The sequence below is a fragment of the Chelonus insularis genome, unplaced genomic scaffold (assembly GCF_013357705.1).
Source record: "Chelonus insularis isolate UGA/USDA-ARS -01 unplaced genomic scaffold, ASM1335770v1 contig_128_pilon, whole genome shotgun sequence".
In the NCBI taxonomy this organism is placed as follows: Eukaryota; Metazoa; Arthropoda; class Insecta; order Hymenoptera; family Braconidae; genus Chelonus; species Chelonus insularis.
In genome coordinates, this window is record NW_023276368.1 from 1,239,637 (window position 1) to 1,255,724 (window position 16,088).

The window sequence follows — 16,088 nt, forward strand, 5'->3', positions numbered from 1 at the left end:
TGAAAAATTTTTTATCTGTTCATATGTACTTTTTTACATTGTGCCAATATTAACTTTAATAACTAGTCATTAGTTGTTAAGTATTCAAATATTATTTAATTTATTATGAACTTAGGCCTATGTATTAAATTATAAATAGTTGGAATTCTTTGTGTGTTCTAAAGATTTTTTAATTTATTAAAGGTATTTGATTATATCATTCATTCTAAGTAATTAAAATATAAATATTCAATAAATGCCTTTGATCAAATCACACAAAGATTTTTCACATTTTTCTTATCGTATCGAAATTTCATAAATACATAAAAAGAGGGTTTTACTAAAAATAAAATACAATAATGATATAAAGTTAATTACTTTTTAATCTAATAGTTTTTACATTTTCTATCAATTTCCTGCCAATGAACTAAAGAAAATGCATTGTAAATAGAAAATAGATGCAAAATTGTTGCATATAGATAAGAAAATTATATTCTGAATTTATTAACTTAGTATAGGCTTTAGAAATACAGAGAAAATTAGAAAATATATATTATAATCTTGTTGTACATGATATTCCCAAGATATCAGTAGATATAATGTGAAGAAATTGAAAAATTGTATTTAAAATTTAAATCAATTAAAGAACAAATCGGTTTATAAAATTGGATGTTTAATTTATTTTATTTCCCAACATTCTTTTTATTTAGTACTAAAAGGAACACTTCTTTTTTATATATATTAAAAATTATTTACAAAAATTTTATTCCAATTATCAATAAAGCAAATAATTGAATTAAAAAATGTTTCATACTCGTTAGCGTTAAAATAATTTATTCTGCCTCTATTCAATGTTTAAAATTATTGCTTTTCAATCATTCTCAATTTTACTTGATCAACGAATTACAAAATTAGAGATAATGAACACAATTAAAATTACTGCATTGCCGAAGCCCATGGAGGTGTCATCGGTTGTGGATTTTGCAGATAAGACATTACTAATGCTGATATAGATAACATAAAACTGCTTAAAATTTGTTTAGTATCATCACTGACTCTAGAATTAGCAAAACTAATACACGAACAATATAAAGCAACCCATGCACACCATTTTAATCTCATCATTAGCCCACACATACTAAAAATCATTCCTAAAATGTTCATGTAGTCTGGAGGTAAGTCATCAGCAGTCTGGGCTTGACTATTTGCAGGTTTGTATCTAATTTCTTTCTCAGGGCGACGTGGATCTGATGAATTCATCATTTTGTACCTTGAATTTATAAACTTATTAAGAATATTCTAAATTTCACTTGATAATATTTAATAATACTTACTTAAATATGAAAATCACTTAACAAAAGTATTTATAGGTTATAAATTCCAAAATAAATAATAACCTTCGTTTTTTATGAATGGAGCATATATATTTATTGATTTAAATTTACAATTCACTTATAATGACAGAAAAGAAAGTAAATTTATTAATTGATCAATAAAAAATAAGTTAATGATTCTTGATGAATCGTTTACGATGACATGGAAAGATATGACTTCAAAAATTGAGGTAAACGACCTCTATATACTGTTAAGAAAAACTGTACAATTTTTAAAATTTACACAATTCAATCAATTTATAATCGTCATCATATTTAATAAAATTCCATCTTTAGTATCAATTGGTCAAAATATTAAAAACACATGCAATTTTTTTAAAATGAATTACTGTTGAGACCTGAACAGGTTTCAGCAATCCATTCAATCATATTTTTAATTTTTTCATATTTTGTCGTATTTGTGATTTTTCCTGCAGATATATTTGTATTTTTAAAACAACCAAGTGTTTCCATTAAACAAACTGGAATTAATTTCAATACTTCTGCAGACCATTCCTGTCTCAAAATTGCAACACATTGCTCACAAAACAGGTTCCAACTTAAAATATCCTCTGTTAATAATCGTCCAATAAAATTCCCATATTTTGACCATACTGTTTTGTCATATGTTTGCATAAGAAGTGTAATATTTCGTGTACACAAAGGATTGTGAAAGAGATCACTAGCATTTGGACACAATTTCCATACTTCAATAAACTTATCCTCCACTTTTGGAGTCATCAAGTCTTTTTTAAAAACAATTATATGTAAAGCATAATCAATACTCATCTTATATAAAACCACTTTAACAGACGGTAAAGCATCTTTTCTATTATATAACGTTGCTCGCAAGTTTTGAATCAAATTCAGGTTTTGATCTTCTGATAATACAAACCACCTTCCGCGCTGTTCTATGACTTCCCAGAGTGCATTTCTTAATTTTTCTATCATAGAAGTTGCAGAAGGAGCTTGTGGATCATAATTTTCACCATTTATTTTCCAAGCTGGATCATCAGCTTCTTCTTCAGAGTTTTTATAAGGATTATTTTTCGAATATTTCTCACGTATACTTTCAAAAGTTGTCGTGTTATTAATGTAAAAATCTAACCATTGATTAATTCGTTCCATAGTCATCCTTTGAGCTATTTTAATACACATATTTTTAACTACAGGCAAAAGATCATCAGCCAGAAGAGATTCCATTGCATTTTTAATTTTTGTTTGAGCCATTTGTGTTATTTCTTCTTGACATTGCTCTTTTATATTCTTCGTTATCGCAATAATTTGATCTTTCTTTTCTTCTAACGAATTCTTATCCCTCCATATTTCAAAACACTTTTCTTCATTTTTAACTATCATAGACTGGCAAATATATTTAACACAACTTGAAGCTACTCTTTCTGATACAAAATCGACGGTTTTCTTTACAGATTTTGGTTGCCCATGAAAAAATGCATCTTGTAATTGCATCTGTAGCATTTTTGCTTTTGTTGCAGATGAAGGCTGAGAAAGTTGACTTGAAACAGGAGTGATGTGACGATTAATATTACTGTTTTTAAAACTTGAGTTTCCAGATGTTAATAAAGCTTTAAAGGCCTCCAAAAATGGGCAACAAGCGTGCAACACTCTGTCATCAATGATTTCCATTTTATCTAGAATTAAATTTTGTTCTTTAAACGAACTATTCACTATAGATTGATTTTTTTTAACTTCAATCATTGTTTCTGGAAAAATTGGAATTTTTTTGATATCGTAGTTCGTGTACCAATCGTAAAAAAGATCCTTTGGAAAATTTGGAAGCTCGAAAAGCCATCCAATAGCAAAAGTTATCAACAATGCAGCTTTATGATTCAATGAAGTGGGCGCAGTTCGATAAATATAATAAAGGACTTCACAGAGTTGTAAATAATAAGGAAGTCGAAACGCTATTGAATCTAACATTGCTAGATATTGAACAATCCAAGGAACGACCAAAGTCAATTTACCATGTTTTAAGGCATCACTAAGACATTGTTGTAAATCCAACGGTGGAAGTATCTAAAATTGAACAAATTTCAATAGACAAATTCAAAATTGGCAATAATATACTGTAATTATCAATGAAATATTAACTTACTCGACTTCGTATAGTTATTTGGGTGGTTATTATACCAACGGAATTGATTTCTGATCGATACGGCATTGATATGACTAATCCTAAAAACTTTGCCATTAATCGAAGATTTGATACAGAAAGAAGATAGTTTTGCTTGGTACTTTCCTCTACAGCCGCTTCTATAAAATTTTATTTAGTCTTTATTTGATGATTGCTATAAGAATAATAATATTGTAAATTAATTCACGATCAAATTTCATACCTTTATATTCAATATCACTGCATATAAACTGAGTTTCATTTAATTCCATAATTTCTTGAATAAAACAATGCTCCAAAATGGTAAGAAAATTTGGATTTGAAACAACTGCAATAAAGTTTCGATAAAATTCTTGTACACCTGGAAATGACGGAGAAGGTACTGGATCAATTGATGTACTAGTGACTGGAGTAACCAATCGTTTCTTTAATTGATTCAGTTTGTTTGGATCCAAGTGTTGCATACTTTCTAAAATACTTGAGTACTCATCATTTATTGGTTGTTCCTATAAACATTAAGTTCATTTATCAGTTTCAAAAATTTTGAATATGTTAGTTATAATGATTTAAGCATTAATCATTACCAGTTGTTTATCTTCTACTGAAGACATTAATAATTGAAGCTTAAACAATCGAGCAAGATGATAATAATTAACGCTATCGTCGTGTAAGCTTAGCATTGTAGCAATTTTCTTTTCTAACAAACTAAAAGACCATTTTGGATTTAAATGACGGTCTTCCCAAGTTTTTAAAATTTCATAAAATAAATCTCGTTGCTGTCGAAACACACTGAATGAATTATGAGAAAGAAAATTCTCTCGATTATCCGTTTCAACCTCAAAACAAACATTTGATTGTGACACACTAAAATCAATTTTTAAATATGAATTAGAGATGGTGTACTCAAAGAAATAATGTTTTTCCAAAACTTTTAACTTACGTTGATTTGTCAGTAGATTCAATTTGCTTTGATTGCAAATATTTCTTTTTGTACAACTCATTTAAGTAGCTTTGTAATTCTGGTTGAAATGATATCACATGAAGATTATCAGAAAGTAATTTCAATGTAGTTCTATCTAAAATTTCTAGAAGATTTTTTTCTTGAGCCAATATTGCTGTAGCAAAATAAACACAGTTATGAGCGGTGTTAAGAAATGATGTTGTACCAGTAACTGTTTTTAATTTTTTCGTTTGGTTTTCTTCCTTTTTTTCATCATTTGAATTATTTAATAATGAATTTGATATTTCTTGAGTTGACTTTGGACTATCATTATCTTCATTAATATCTTTACATCCTAAATTTATCTTTAATGCTTCAAACGAATCTTGAAGTATTAAGTCATCGCTTTTAAAATCTGTTACATTTTTCTTTAGTTCTTCTTTAGCTTGAGATTTGTACTGAGATGTGATTAACGAAATTATAAAATATAATTCTGTCATGAGATTTGGAATCAAATTTTTCTTTAACAAACCACCGTAGAGATTTACTAGAATATTTAAAACTTCTACATTTTTCACTAATTCTACGTTAGGTACAACGTTTATTGTATGTAATTTTGGTTTGTTTTGACAAATTGGTTCTTCATCATGGACATCAATTTTTGGTTGTTTTTTTCTTTCTAATTTTAACAGCTCTCTTTCAGCTTCAAATGATGATTTTTTATTGGGATTTTCTTCTGGCTGAGCCTCTGTAAATTGTGGATTAACTATGGGTGGCCTATTAACTACTCCAAAAACTTGCGGCTGTTGATTTTCTAAAATACATCACATTTATAATAATAAATTAATATTTTTATTATTACTATAATTAAGATTAAGAATAAAATACCTGAATTATCAAAAGTTTTTAATGGAGTAGGCTTTATTCGACGCCTAGATCTAGTTTTTTTGCCATTACCACTTGATGAGCCTGCCTTGTCAACATTTAAAAAATCTCCCAAACATATACTCCGATTTTGACTACTCTTATTTTTCTGGCTATTATTTTGTACTTGTGCCGATGAATTTCGTTTTTTTTCATTCTTAGAAGCTGATTTTTTGTGTTTTGGAGTTAAAATGTTAGTCCTATCATTAGAAATAAGTGGCATATTTGCAGCATGTAGTGGAGAAGTTGGGCTATAGAGAGCAACATTTGGTGTCATTGATGAATTAGAAATGAGAGAATCATTTAGCGACACATTTCGCATTGAACAATTAGAAGATTGTGATTGACTAAATAATGCTGCATAGTTATCATTTGATACATTCGGGCTGACTAATTGATTTGAGGAATAAAAATTGGCTTGATTTGGAGTATTCAAAACATGTGACGGTAAGAATGCATTAGGTGTACCTGGAGGGTAATAGGCAGTTTGAAGCGGTGATTTTACATCAGGTGAAGTTATGTAGGTAGTTACATTGGATTTTAAAGGAGTACTTGTTAACCCATTCCCAATACTTTGACTGCTTATGCTTATGTCAGTCACATTTTCTTCAAAAGAGTTATTTTTATGCTTTGGTGTTACTTTTTCATGATTCTGAAATTTCGATGCCACATTGAAACTGTTTTCGAATTTTTTTGAATTTTCTTTATTTTCGAAAGAAGCATTCGGTTCAATTTTTAAAATACTGAAATAAAAAAAATAAAAAAGAATATGTAAAGAAAAGATTTAAAAAATAATAACTAGAATGAAGTAGAAAGAACAATGATAAATATCATCATAATATTAATAAACATACCTTTTACATTGTTTTTTTACATAATTTAAAAAATTTATAATGAATTCAGCTTTTGTTGTATCTGTTTGGATGATGTCCGAAAATGGAGCGCTCTGAAATATATGAAGTTTAATTATCACATATGTTATCATAGATAACCCTAAATCACTACATTTAAACTTATATAATCAATTACAGGTAATAAATAATTGTTTGAAATATTTACTTGTAAATTATCTGTAGTCAACCATTCAAAAATTTGATCCGTTGATATTTTAGAAGTAATAACTGCATTTAATATATCCATCTTTGTGTATGTAGTTATTCTTACTTTACATTAAACTCAAGTGTTCAATTTTATTATTTTTGTTGTAATTTGTCTTGTTAATTTATGATTATTTGTAGTTTCTTATTTTGTCAACAATAAATTACTTTTATTTACTACACATTGTTGATTTTAATTATTCATTATATTATTTTATCATTAAAATTTAACCATTAGTAAAAACTAACTCACTCCCAGAAATAAGAAAGGTTAAGTATAGTTACACATGTACACAATTACATCAATTCAGTAAAAATTTTTGAAATAATTTATTTACAATTTATCAATAATTGAATGAATACTTTGTTATTTGATAGATTGATTATATAAAATAAAAGATTTTCAACATAAATAAAAGTTACATGATAATTTAATCAATCATGAAACACATAAAAAAATATTCAGGTCCCTAGAACAAATGTTCAATCTCAAAGCCGATAACATGAAAAATATTACCGACATTGTCAAATTCATAAATAAAAATATTCGATTCCAAACAATGGACTAGTTTCAAATAATTTTTTTAAATTATTGACAGGAAAATGAATTTTTTAACAATGTAAAATAATTTTTTTTTAAATAAACTTTTATGAGGTTATCAATTCAAATTGAAACGAAAAATATTTTGATAAAAACTCAGTAGATGTCTCAAGATCATTATTTAAAAAAATTTTCATATAACTCTAAAAGTGTTTTGGAAGCACTCACTTCCAAGCCAAAACTTGGTAAAAGCTCGTACCTCATCATGTTCATTAGAAATTTGATTTTTAAACTTAAGTCAGAAGGGAAGTCTGTCAAGCTGTGGTGGGTACCAGCTCATGTTGGTCTTGATTTCAATGAGGAGGTTGATTCTGCGGCTAAACAATCAATAAGTTCTGGTAGAGACTCACAGGTTCTTCTGCCTTTAAATGATTTTAAAACAGCCTGGAGGTCTAATTTGTTCAAAGATTCCCTTGATTGGGGTGCCCAAAGATTTATTAATGAAAATAAAGGCAAATCTTTTTTTAAATATTATTCTCAGGGTTCCCCTCGTTGCTGGTTTCATAAACTAAATATTAATAGGAGAACTATTGTAACCATTAACCGACTGAGATCTGGGCACACCTCTCTCAAAGCTAGTCTTTTTTATTTAAATATTGTCAGTTCGCCACAGTGTGATTGTGGTGCTGCTGAAGAAACGGATGAACATGTTTTCTGGGAATGTTCTCTTTATAATGAGGAAAGGGAGAGTTTGCTCAGATCCTTGAGGTTTCTGGAAAGATTTCCCCCTTATATATATAAATAAGTTATCTTTATATAAATATATATATATATATATATGAATATATTTTTTATATGCGAATTAATCCGAAAAAGAATTATTTAATGTTTGTTATTCTTATTGTCAATTACTCATATTCTTTATTGTAATAATCTTAATAATTTGAACTTTAACTTTTGTATTCTTTAATTTTAAGTTTAACTTTTGTATTCGTTTAGTAGTATGTTGTATATCCTAACTTTCTTTCTGTCTATTGTACTAGTTTAAATCTTGCGCCGTTTGTTCTCATCGTATTTCCACTATGTATGTTCAGAGGGCAGAATGGCATCTTGCCGAGCCCATTTTTACCAATAAAATTTCATATAAATTTCACAATAAATTTAAATCAAGTATTTCTTAATTTAATTTTAAAATGATAGATTAAATTTAATTATGAACTGTATTTGATTAAATGTTACTTGTAAAACAAGTAATTTTGTTTTTACAAGTTATGTATTACGATTTTAAAAAAAATACATTTTTTCGTATGTTTTTACAAAACTACTATTGTTCTCACTAGTTATTTTTAAAAACCGAGTTATATCACACATTCTAAGATAAAATCATATTATCAAAAATTACGCCTAATTTCAAACATGAGTGACATTTATTAGAAAATTTATTTTTATCATCACGTTTGTACAACTTCGATAATTGTTATGAGAAATGTTATGCTTCTGATTTTATAATTATTTTATCACTTAGTTATAAAAATATTGGCATACAATTTATTATATTTACGTAATATAACAAATATATTTGTAATTTTTACATCATACAAAATCATAAAAACATTATACTATGATTTATTGAAAAAACAAATACAATCGATAAAATATCAATGATGAATTTTGTAATTAATTTCTTAACATACTTACGAAGAAAATTAATAATATTTCAGATTACATTCAATTTTAGAATAATTATAAATGAAAACAAAAAAATGAGAATTAAACAAGAGGGTAACTAGCACTAGAGGCAATACCACATTGGTTTTTCTGATTACGTGCCATTTTAATATACCCATTTTGCCCCCAGCTTTCTCCCCAACTATTCTTTACAAGCCAATAATCTTTGCCATTTTCATCTGTTCCATATCCTACAACTAAAACTCCATGGTCTAGTTCAGTACTTGAGCATTCAGGCTCATCATAAACACCTAAACAAATACAATAATAATAAATTGAAAAAATTGTTTGAGTTAAAAAATCATGTCTATAATTAATAGAGATGACTCAACAGAATAATCATAAAAACATCATTACATATTTTTCAAGTTTCTCATATTTACCTTCTGAATAAAACTGGAATGATTCATGGGATGCATCAATGGCAACAGAAACGGGACCGACTGTAGCAACAGCTTGCATCAATTTTTCTTCATCACCCTCAGGAATGTCAACAAATCCAACATCTTCAGCGCCAGCAGTTCGTGGGTTGTATCGACATGTATCATTTTGTCCTTCATACGGGTACGATACTTCAGTGTCAATTCCTCTGTTATCTCGAATGTATTGGAATGCCTGATCCATTAAGCCTCCATTACAACCATTATTTCCATATTTGCCGGAACAGTCGATCAAGTTTTGTTCACTCAAAGACACAAGGAAGCCTTTTGTACGGAAGTGCTGACCTTCTAATGCTCCAGTCTAAAATAGAACATTTGAAACTAATTGAGTATTTTTTTTGTGTTTCGCTTCTTTCTATTATTCTATTATTTAATTTGTTATTTTATTATCTATTGTTAATATTAATTATGAATCAGATATTGTTGCAATTTTGGTACAAGAAAAAAAAAATAATTACAGCAGAAAATGACCAGCATGATCCACAGTGTCCTTGATCTTTCACTGGAGTGACTGCTCCCAATTTTCTCCAATCAACATGTTTGGGAAATTCTACGTGAGCAGGAGAAACAAATGTTGCTCCACGAAGTTTTTTCGTTCCTTTCAAATTTTTTTTATTTGATGCTGTTCTATTAAATCCGTTCAAAGTATGGATAAATTCATGATGGAGCTAAAATTGTAATAATAATTATAAAATAATTCTTTATTTTTGCTGATATTAATATATTTGTCATAAAACAAAAAAATTGTTACCATATCACTGTATTTGTTGATAGCTAGTTTAAAAGGTACCAAACCCATTTCATATTTAGAATTATGTTTAGCAATATGATACTTGTTGTTAGAGAAAATTTTCATTCTCATACTCTCTTCTGTCGGAGTTTCATACTGTTTTTTATGTTGGAGCTGCAATAAATATTCAATTAATTTATTTTTACTTTGATCAAACATTAACAATACAAATTTTTTACGTCATTTTTCTATGCATGTATGTATGATAGACAGGAAAACAACAGGAAAATAATGTCAATATGGATAAATAAATAAATATTTATAAATAAAATGTTAATATTCATAAATATTTTATTATTAATAAAAAATCCGAATAAAAAAAATTGGTTAATTATTTCGTTCATACCTTAAATGCATTCCACTCTTCTATAACAACATCAGAAAATGAAACAGCTTCAATAACGGCAAACAATGCCACAGAGAAAAGTAGTAAAATCTTCATGATTGCTCTTCGATCGTAGATAATCTAAAAAATACAAAATATTTAAATTATTTAAATGTAAATATTGTTTATCTTATTATGCAAAAATAAAATATCTAATCTCAACATAAATAAGTTTAGAATGATGCAACAAGCTATCATCTTTCTAATCATCCATATTCTCTAACAAAAAAGCTATTGTAAAAATGGATTTCTTTGTTACAGTGACGCATTTGAAGCGTTCGTATTTTTTCGAGAACAAAGGTTAACATCACAAATCAAAAACTATTGTAACAACAGATTGTCCTCTAGTTAAATCTTTGAAGTATGAATAATATATGTATCTAGGTCAATAGTTAATATTAATTAGTAATGAAACATGACAAATAGAAAAATGTCATGTTTCACTATGTTATTGAGAAGTATCTTCTAACATCAATGAAATTATTTTATTGCGCATTTGATAAATCTTGAATAAATTTTCTAAGAATAATAGCAATAATATTGAAAACTATAAATCATGATTGAGCTTAAATTTATTAAATTGATAAAACAATTTGATTAACAAAAATTTTAAATACCTCAATGATACGTTTAAGAAGCAAGATCTAACCAACCACTCACACTGACGATAGAAGTAGAACTGACAATGGATGTGAACACACTGCGATCAAAAGCGCTAGTCACAAATAAATGTTCTTTATGAGTTTTCCACTGACTTGTCTATACCTGCTTGCCTTTCTTACTTGTACTACTTCGTCAATACTAATTTCAACGAAGCTCAAGTTGAATGATTACTGTTATGTTTAATGCTTGAAAGAGTTTATGAATTGATTAATTAACTATAATGAAATGAATATATTGGACGTAATTATCAGAGTTGGTGTGTTATAGTACACTGTCGCTTCCTGAAAGTCTATCGACATGTGAATCACCGCTCTGTTTACTCATTCTGGCTTTGAACTTATATGTATTTATATGTTATCGAATTCTTATCCATATATTAGTTTTATCTTGTCACATGTGTGCTATTCCACCCTAAACATTTGTAATACAACGCATGGTCATGCGTTCACGTTCATATATTTCTGCATATCATGTGACTGATAATCGAGAGTTATCAACTGTAACCTATATTTTATGTCTGCATTCGAAAAAAAAACCTGGAATATAATTGAAAAATTGAAAAATATATGATAAATAAATCTAATTCGTGATAGTTTATACTTTTTTCCGAAGACAATGACTCCAAAATAGTTTGTAAGTTTTTTAATATCGATCATTATAACCTCGAATAAAGTTGATGCTCTTTGTTAATGTTTTTAAAAATAATTCGATATCTTCGGATGTACGTTTTTTTATATCTTTCACGGAAATTAATCCTACAATTACATGATAAAGTATTTAGACGTTGGAGATTGCTTTTAATCGTTTACAACTCATAACAACATTGATAGCTTTCTTTTGTTTCCTTTGTTTACTTTATTATCTCAGTCTATAGTGAACTGTTTTACCAACAGTAAATACATTGTAATTGTGGTTATCATCATATGATATCACATTTTTGATGTAGAGATAGACATCATCTGCCATCTGCAGAATTATTTTTGTACTCGCATGGACAATCTTTAACGTGTTCTATCCCGCTCATTCGAAAAATTGTATACAAACAAGAGCTGCGACAAAGACAAAGCAATCACTTGATTAGAATTTGTTACAGTTTAGATTTTTTGTGACGACTTTATATTATCTGCACTGTTGATATATTTTGCTTACTTGTTTTCGTAAAGTGTTTACGATTGTATCTGTTTAAGATTATGCTAGCAATGGAGGATGGTAGGTATAGAAATTTAGGAGAATATTTATGATTATTTGAATAATTGTTTATATCATTTGTGATAGCGGCATTGATATTTGTTTTATCCTGCCAATTTATTTTCCACTGACTTTATGTATGTGCTTATTAATTTGGTTTACGTTCAATTCCAGTAAGTTCAGAAACAATGTCTAAGAAAAGGAAAATTATTTCGCACTATGAAAGTAGTAGCTCTTCCAGTTCAGATGAGGATATTGTGTGCTATAAAGAAAAACGTAATAAATATAAAGGTACAATTACCAAGTTTTTTGTTGTCAATAATCAACATGATATCATTGTGTATCTAGAATAAAAATATTAAAATTAGTTTGTAGAATTTACGTTACTATTATTAATTATTGTTTTGTTTCCTATTTGTATATAATTTTTGATTAAATATTTTTATTCTTGCAGCAAACCAATCTAAGAAAACATGTCACAAAGAATGTACTGAAACTAAAAAAATTAAAACATCGGAAGAAAATAAAAAACAATTAAATAACAAATCGTTTAAAAAAATTAAAAAAGAACGTCAAAACTATATAGATCAGGAAGAAGATGAAGATAAAAAAATTGAATTGGAAGTATGGTATTATCTGCTTCATCATTTAGAAGAATCAGAGAAGTTAATAGCACTAAAATTACTTGTAGGCATAAATAAAATGAAGAAAAACTGGAAAGAGAAATTTTTAAAGAATAAATATGTTGATAAAAAAGTGGTTGATGAAATGAAATTGGTGATAAAAACTCTACAGGAGGAACAAGAAAAGAATAGAGCAGAAAAAGAAAAATTAATACAAGAAAGGAATAAACTTGAAAAGATGGTAATAGAAGAGAGAAAATGCCGAATTCAATTGGAAGAAATTTTGGCTAATAAAATTAAAAAATCGAACGAAAACGTACTAAATAAAGTTGAAGAATCAAATAAGGTTGAAACATCAAATAAAGTTGAAGAATCAAATAAAGTAGAGGTATCAAATGATCAATCTGAAGATAAGCAACAAAGTCAAACAACTACAGAGATTGTTTCAAAACAAAAACCATCAACATCTAAATCAAAAATATCGTTGAACGATAATAATAATAATAATACACAGGTATTAAAAATAAAGGGTGACATGAAGAACAGAATAGATTTAAGAGATGTTCTGAATCACAGAGAAAACTTAGGAACGAGAGAACATCACATAAACTCAGTTCCACCCCCTATGAGATATTTTTCTTCATTTGCGCCTCAACCTCCCTGTAGAAGGTTTCCTCCAAACTTCAATAACCGATTTTGTGTAAAAATCAAAACTACTATCAGACATTTTTCTGAATTAATGAAATTAATTGAAAACAAGTTGAAAATTCCAATGCGCGTTAGCAAAGTGATGCCATTTAATGGAGGTTGGAAAATAGAATTTCTTACACTGAAAGCCAAATTTAATTTTCTTAAACAAAGAAATAAGCTCACAAGTATAGGATTACATATAACGCATTAATTTCCAATGTCCATGTGATTTTATTATTAGTGGTAAATAAAAGACAATAGTGTTCTTCCATTTTACATTTAATTATTAAATGTGCCAGAATTTTTAAAAAAATAATTTTAAAAGTGACTTTTTTTGGTGAGTTTTTGTTGAGTGCATAAGATTTTGTTAAAGTTGAAGCTAAAGGGTCAAAGATTGTTAAGTTCCATTTAAATACTCTGACATGTGTTGTGTAATTTATGGTTCTTTATGACGGTCAGCTCACATTGAGTTTTCAATTTTAACTACCACATCGTCTGGTTTAAATGGTCTAAAAATTCAAGGGAATCTGATTCAGAGGCGCCAGAATACTTTCTTTATTCGTTGAAATATGAAGAGAATATTTTCTGTTATTATTGATATAAATAACAAAGAAATGAAAGCATAAAAAGCAATTTTTGGTTTGTTAAAAAGCATATTCTTTAAGAATTATTTGCTTAAAAATTTGTTTACTACTGGAAGTTTTTAATTTTAATTAAACACAAATCCTTTTTAATTGTTCAAATTCATAAAGCATAAAAAATTGATGAAAGTATTTCGACTGATATAAAAGTTTGTAAAATTAGTGAGTTTAATCACCTTCAAGCATTTAATGTTCTAATAAATTAATTATTGAAGGTAACTGTAGATATATGGATTATATATAAGCATCGAATCAACAATAATAGTATAAACAATTGAACAATCGAACCATCGTTTAGGAAAACATTACCATTGTGCTGGAATAACAATAGACCGTTATGTTAGTAACATAACCATTCATAACTACCCACATTCGATCAACAATTCGCTCGCTCAGACTTCTTGATTGTTGAAAAATATACGGCTAAACCGATGAATACGTTTAAGTGTCATGTGCGTATGAGTTTTCGATAAACTTTCCGGTTTAGCATGTAAACTTCCGTATCGGAAACGATGGATTTTATTTTATTTTATTCGTTAGGCAATTCATGAAAAAAATTGCTTTAAAAATTTTTTTATAACTTTATACTAAGATAATCTTTAGCTTTCCAATATTTTCTTTATATTTTACTTCAAAAAGATTGTCAAATAAAGAAGAAAAATACTTTCAATCAATTTTTTATGCTATGTAGCTAATAAGGTGTTAAAATAATTAAATTAAATATGAATATATTTAAAACTTATAATAATAATTAGATAAAATACTTTTATTTCATTTTCGTTACTTATGAAAAGTGTTTGTTATAAGGTAAATTATAAAAACATTTATACAAATTATACAGAATATTTAATTCTGTTATTAATTTAAAAAAAAAATTGATGATTTAAGAGAATTTCAAGACTTGAAGACATTTTTATGCTTTTATTCTTGAGGTATAACTTTGAGGTAAATTCACAATTATTTTTCATTTATTAAAATTCCAAAATTATTGTTATTAAATTATTTTTTATTTTACAGGTATCTATTGATCATATTCCCACGCTAGAGCTGCCTATTGAGAACGTAAAATCATTACATGCAATTTCTTTTATTGATATATTATTAAGATTTATCATATGTTGATTAACGAATCGTTCGGATTCTTTTGAAGTCCATGAGTTAATCGTAGTTGTTTATTAAATATAACGTAGAGTCTACTGATTAAATATGATTATTATTGTTTTAATATACGAATGAAGGGTGTCACTTAGCGCCTAAGTATAGTAGATCGATTCATCAGACTAATGACGATGGAATTGCGTATAAGAAATATGAAACTCATATAATTGTACGTCTCTTGGAGTGTGTAGAGGTAAAAAAAACGTTTCATTTGTTTCTCTGAGTCATTTGGTACCTCGTCATATTCTTTATCAATAACTTGATTGAAGATATGTATGTATAATTTTTATTTATATCCTTTATCAGTTTTATACTCATTAAGGATGAAATGAGTATTTGAAATTTCAATTGCTTAAAATGCTTGTTAACAAACTAAATTATTTTCTGTATCAGGTGGAATATTTGTACTGTGAATCTTCAAATTTAAAACACATATGGAAAATTTTGAAAGAAATTTTTATTGGATTATTTTAAAAAGAATTGATTGATATACTTTCATCATTGGCATATTACGATTTTCTTTGTCAATATTGCAAGGATTATTGTACCAGGTTGAGAAACCTTCAATGGGTTGGTGTAATGTTCACGTACCAGTTCCCAACACGCGATATATCTACCAATCAAATGCTGCAGATTATCACCAGACAACGCCCAGCCATGGCGACCGCGATTTACTACTCCACCGCCTACCTTTCGTTCAAACAGACTCTCTCACATTTTCCCTATTTTCTTTTTATTATTGTATGAATATACTTTTTTTTTTTTCTATAAAAAATTAGATTCAAGCTTTTATA

General features: G+C 27.6%; 4 protein-coding genes across 5 annotated transcripts; 1 reads left to right on the forward strand and 3 right to left on the reverse strand.

Annotated features, from left to right (window-relative positions):
• Nucleotides 1–774: 774 nt before the first annotated feature.
• On the reverse strand, nucleotides 775–1,521 carry LOC118068402 (protein Asterix). 2 transcript variants are annotated; one of them, XM_035085786.1, is made up of 2 exons: nucleotides 1,377–1,521; nucleotides 775–1,249 (listed from the first exon to the last, which is right to left on the reverse strand). In XM_035085786.1, the coding sequence occupies exon 2, from the start codon at nucleotides 1,240–1,242 to the stop codon at nucleotides 916–918; it is 327 nt and encodes a 108-aa protein (XP_034941677.1). In that variant the 5' UTR covers nucleotides 1,243–1,249; nucleotides 1,377–1,521; the 3' UTR covers nucleotides 775–915. The 2 variants fall into 2 exon arrangements, with proteins under 2 accessions (XP_034941677.1, XP_034941666.1); XM_035085775.1 differs by having other exon boundaries at nucleotides 1,314–1,515.
• A 34-nt stretch (nucleotides 1,522–1,555) lies between these two features.
• dlt (codanin-1 like protein dlt) lies at nucleotides 1,556–6,798 on the reverse strand. Its single transcript, XM_035085763.1, has 8 exons — nucleotides 6,410–6,798; nucleotides 6,205–6,296; nucleotides 5,315–6,093; nucleotides 4,427–5,240; nucleotides 4,071–4,350; nucleotides 3,710–3,992; nucleotides 3,469–3,626; nucleotides 1,556–3,389 (listed from the first exon to the last, which is right to left on the reverse strand). The coding sequence occupies exons 1-8, from the start codon at nucleotides 6,488–6,490 to the stop codon at nucleotides 1,689–1,691; spliced, it is 4,188 nt and encodes a 1,395-aa protein (XP_034941654.1). The 5' UTR covers nucleotides 6,491–6,798; the 3' UTR covers nucleotides 1,556–1,688.
• A 1,843-nt stretch (nucleotides 6,799–8,641) lies between these two features.
• Cp1 (cathepsin L) lies at nucleotides 8,642–11,324 on the reverse strand. Its single transcript, XM_035085219.1, has 6 exons — nucleotides 10,949–11,324; nucleotides 10,293–10,412; nucleotides 9,908–10,060; nucleotides 9,615–9,824; nucleotides 9,100–9,457; nucleotides 8,642–8,967 (listed from the first exon to the last, which is right to left on the reverse strand). The coding sequence occupies exons 2-6, from the start codon at nucleotides 10,386–10,388 to the stop codon at nucleotides 8,759–8,761; spliced, it is 1,026 nt and encodes a 341-aa protein (XP_034941110.1). The 5' UTR covers nucleotides 10,389–10,412; nucleotides 10,949–11,324; the 3' UTR covers nucleotides 8,642–8,758.
• Nucleotides 11,325–12,012: 688 nt separating this feature from the next.
• LOC118068059 (leucine-rich repeat and IQ domain-containing protein 1-like) lies at nucleotides 12,013–14,177 on the forward strand. Its single transcript, XM_035085204.1, has 3 exons — nucleotides 12,013–12,203; nucleotides 12,357–12,473; nucleotides 12,637–14,177. The coding sequence occupies exons 1-3, from the start codon at nucleotides 12,185–12,187 to the stop codon at nucleotides 13,704–13,706; spliced, it is 1,206 nt and encodes a 401-aa protein (XP_034941095.1). The 5' UTR covers nucleotides 12,013–12,184; the 3' UTR covers nucleotides 13,707–14,177.
• Nucleotides 14,178–16,088: the final 1,911 nt, after the last annotated feature.

Bases quoted from the DNA above. Each gene is read 5' to 3' on its own strand.
- Cp1 (XM_035085219.1), bottom strand. From the start codon at position 10,388: ATGAAGATTTTACTACTTTTCTCTGTGGCATTGTTTGCCGTTATTGAA. The intron at 10,061-10,292 runs GTATGAACGAAA...TATTTATTGCAG, and splicing joins AAGAGTGGAATGCATTTAAG to CTCCAACATAAAAAACAGTA. The intron at 9,825-9,907 runs GTAACAATTTTT...TTACAATTTTAG, and splicing joins TCAACAAATACAGTGATATG to CTCCATCATGAATTTATCCA.
- LOC118068402 (XM_035085786.1), bottom strand. From the start codon at position 1,242: ATGATGAATTCATCAGATCCACGTCGCCCTGAGAAAGAAATTAGATAC.
- dlt (XM_035085763.1), bottom strand. From the start codon at position 6,490: ATGGATATATTAAATGCAGTTATTACTTCTAAAATATCAACGGATCAA. The intron at 6,297-6,409 runs GTAAATATTTCA...CATATATTTCAG, and splicing joins TGACTACAGATAATTTACAA to AGCGCTCCATTTTCGGACAT. The intron at 4,351-4,426 runs GTAAGTTAAAAG...AATTGATTTTAG, and splicing joins GAATCTACTGACAAATCAAC to TGTGTCACAATCAAATGTTT.
- LOC118068059 (XM_035085204.1), top strand. The intron at 12,474-12,636 runs GTACAATTACCA...TTATTCTTGCAG, and splicing joins AAAACGTAATAAATATAAAG to CAAACCAATCTAAGAAAACA.